This window comes from Eurypyga helias, unplaced genomic scaffold (genome assembly GCF_000690775.1).
Source record: "Eurypyga helias isolate BGI_N326 unplaced genomic scaffold, ASM69077v1 scaffold42319, whole genome shotgun sequence".
Lineage (NCBI taxonomy): Eukaryota > Metazoa > Chordata > Aves > Eurypygiformes > Eurypygidae > Eurypyga > Eurypyga helias.
In genome coordinates, this window is record NW_010270854.1 from 1 (window position 1) to 220 (window position 220).

Consider the following 220-nt stretch of genomic DNA (forward strand, 5'->3'; position numbering starts at 1 on the left):
CCTCCCCACCCCAGGCTGCTTTCCTTGCCACCCTTTGGAGAGGCAGCAAAAACTCACCGCCGCTAATTGCAGCTGCCCTGGCATAACGTGGAAATGTTTTCCAGCGGGTTCACCTCTTGGTTTGCCTTCCCAGTCACCCCTTTTTGGGCTACATCCCATCTTTCTGGGAAGAGACGGTGATTCGGTGTGTCAGGCACACGCCGCAGCTGCTGCGGCTGGG

At 58.2% G+C, this 220-nt stretch overlaps 1 protein-coding gene across 1 annotated transcript in view; it reads left to right on the plus strand.

Moving 5' to 3' along the window:
• Nucleotides 1–72: 72 nt before the first annotated feature.
• Nucleotides 73–220, plus strand: part of LOC104514830 (tumor necrosis factor receptor superfamily member 21-like) — a gene marked incomplete at its 5' end in the record, with an annotated part of 7,870 nt that continues 7,722 nt past the window's right edge. Inside the window, one exon of the mRNA XM_010158610.1 lies at nucleotides 73–107. Within this exon, the coding sequence (XP_010156912.1) occupies nucleotides 73–107 (35 nt within the window). The remainder of the gene's footprint in view (nucleotides 108–220) is intronic.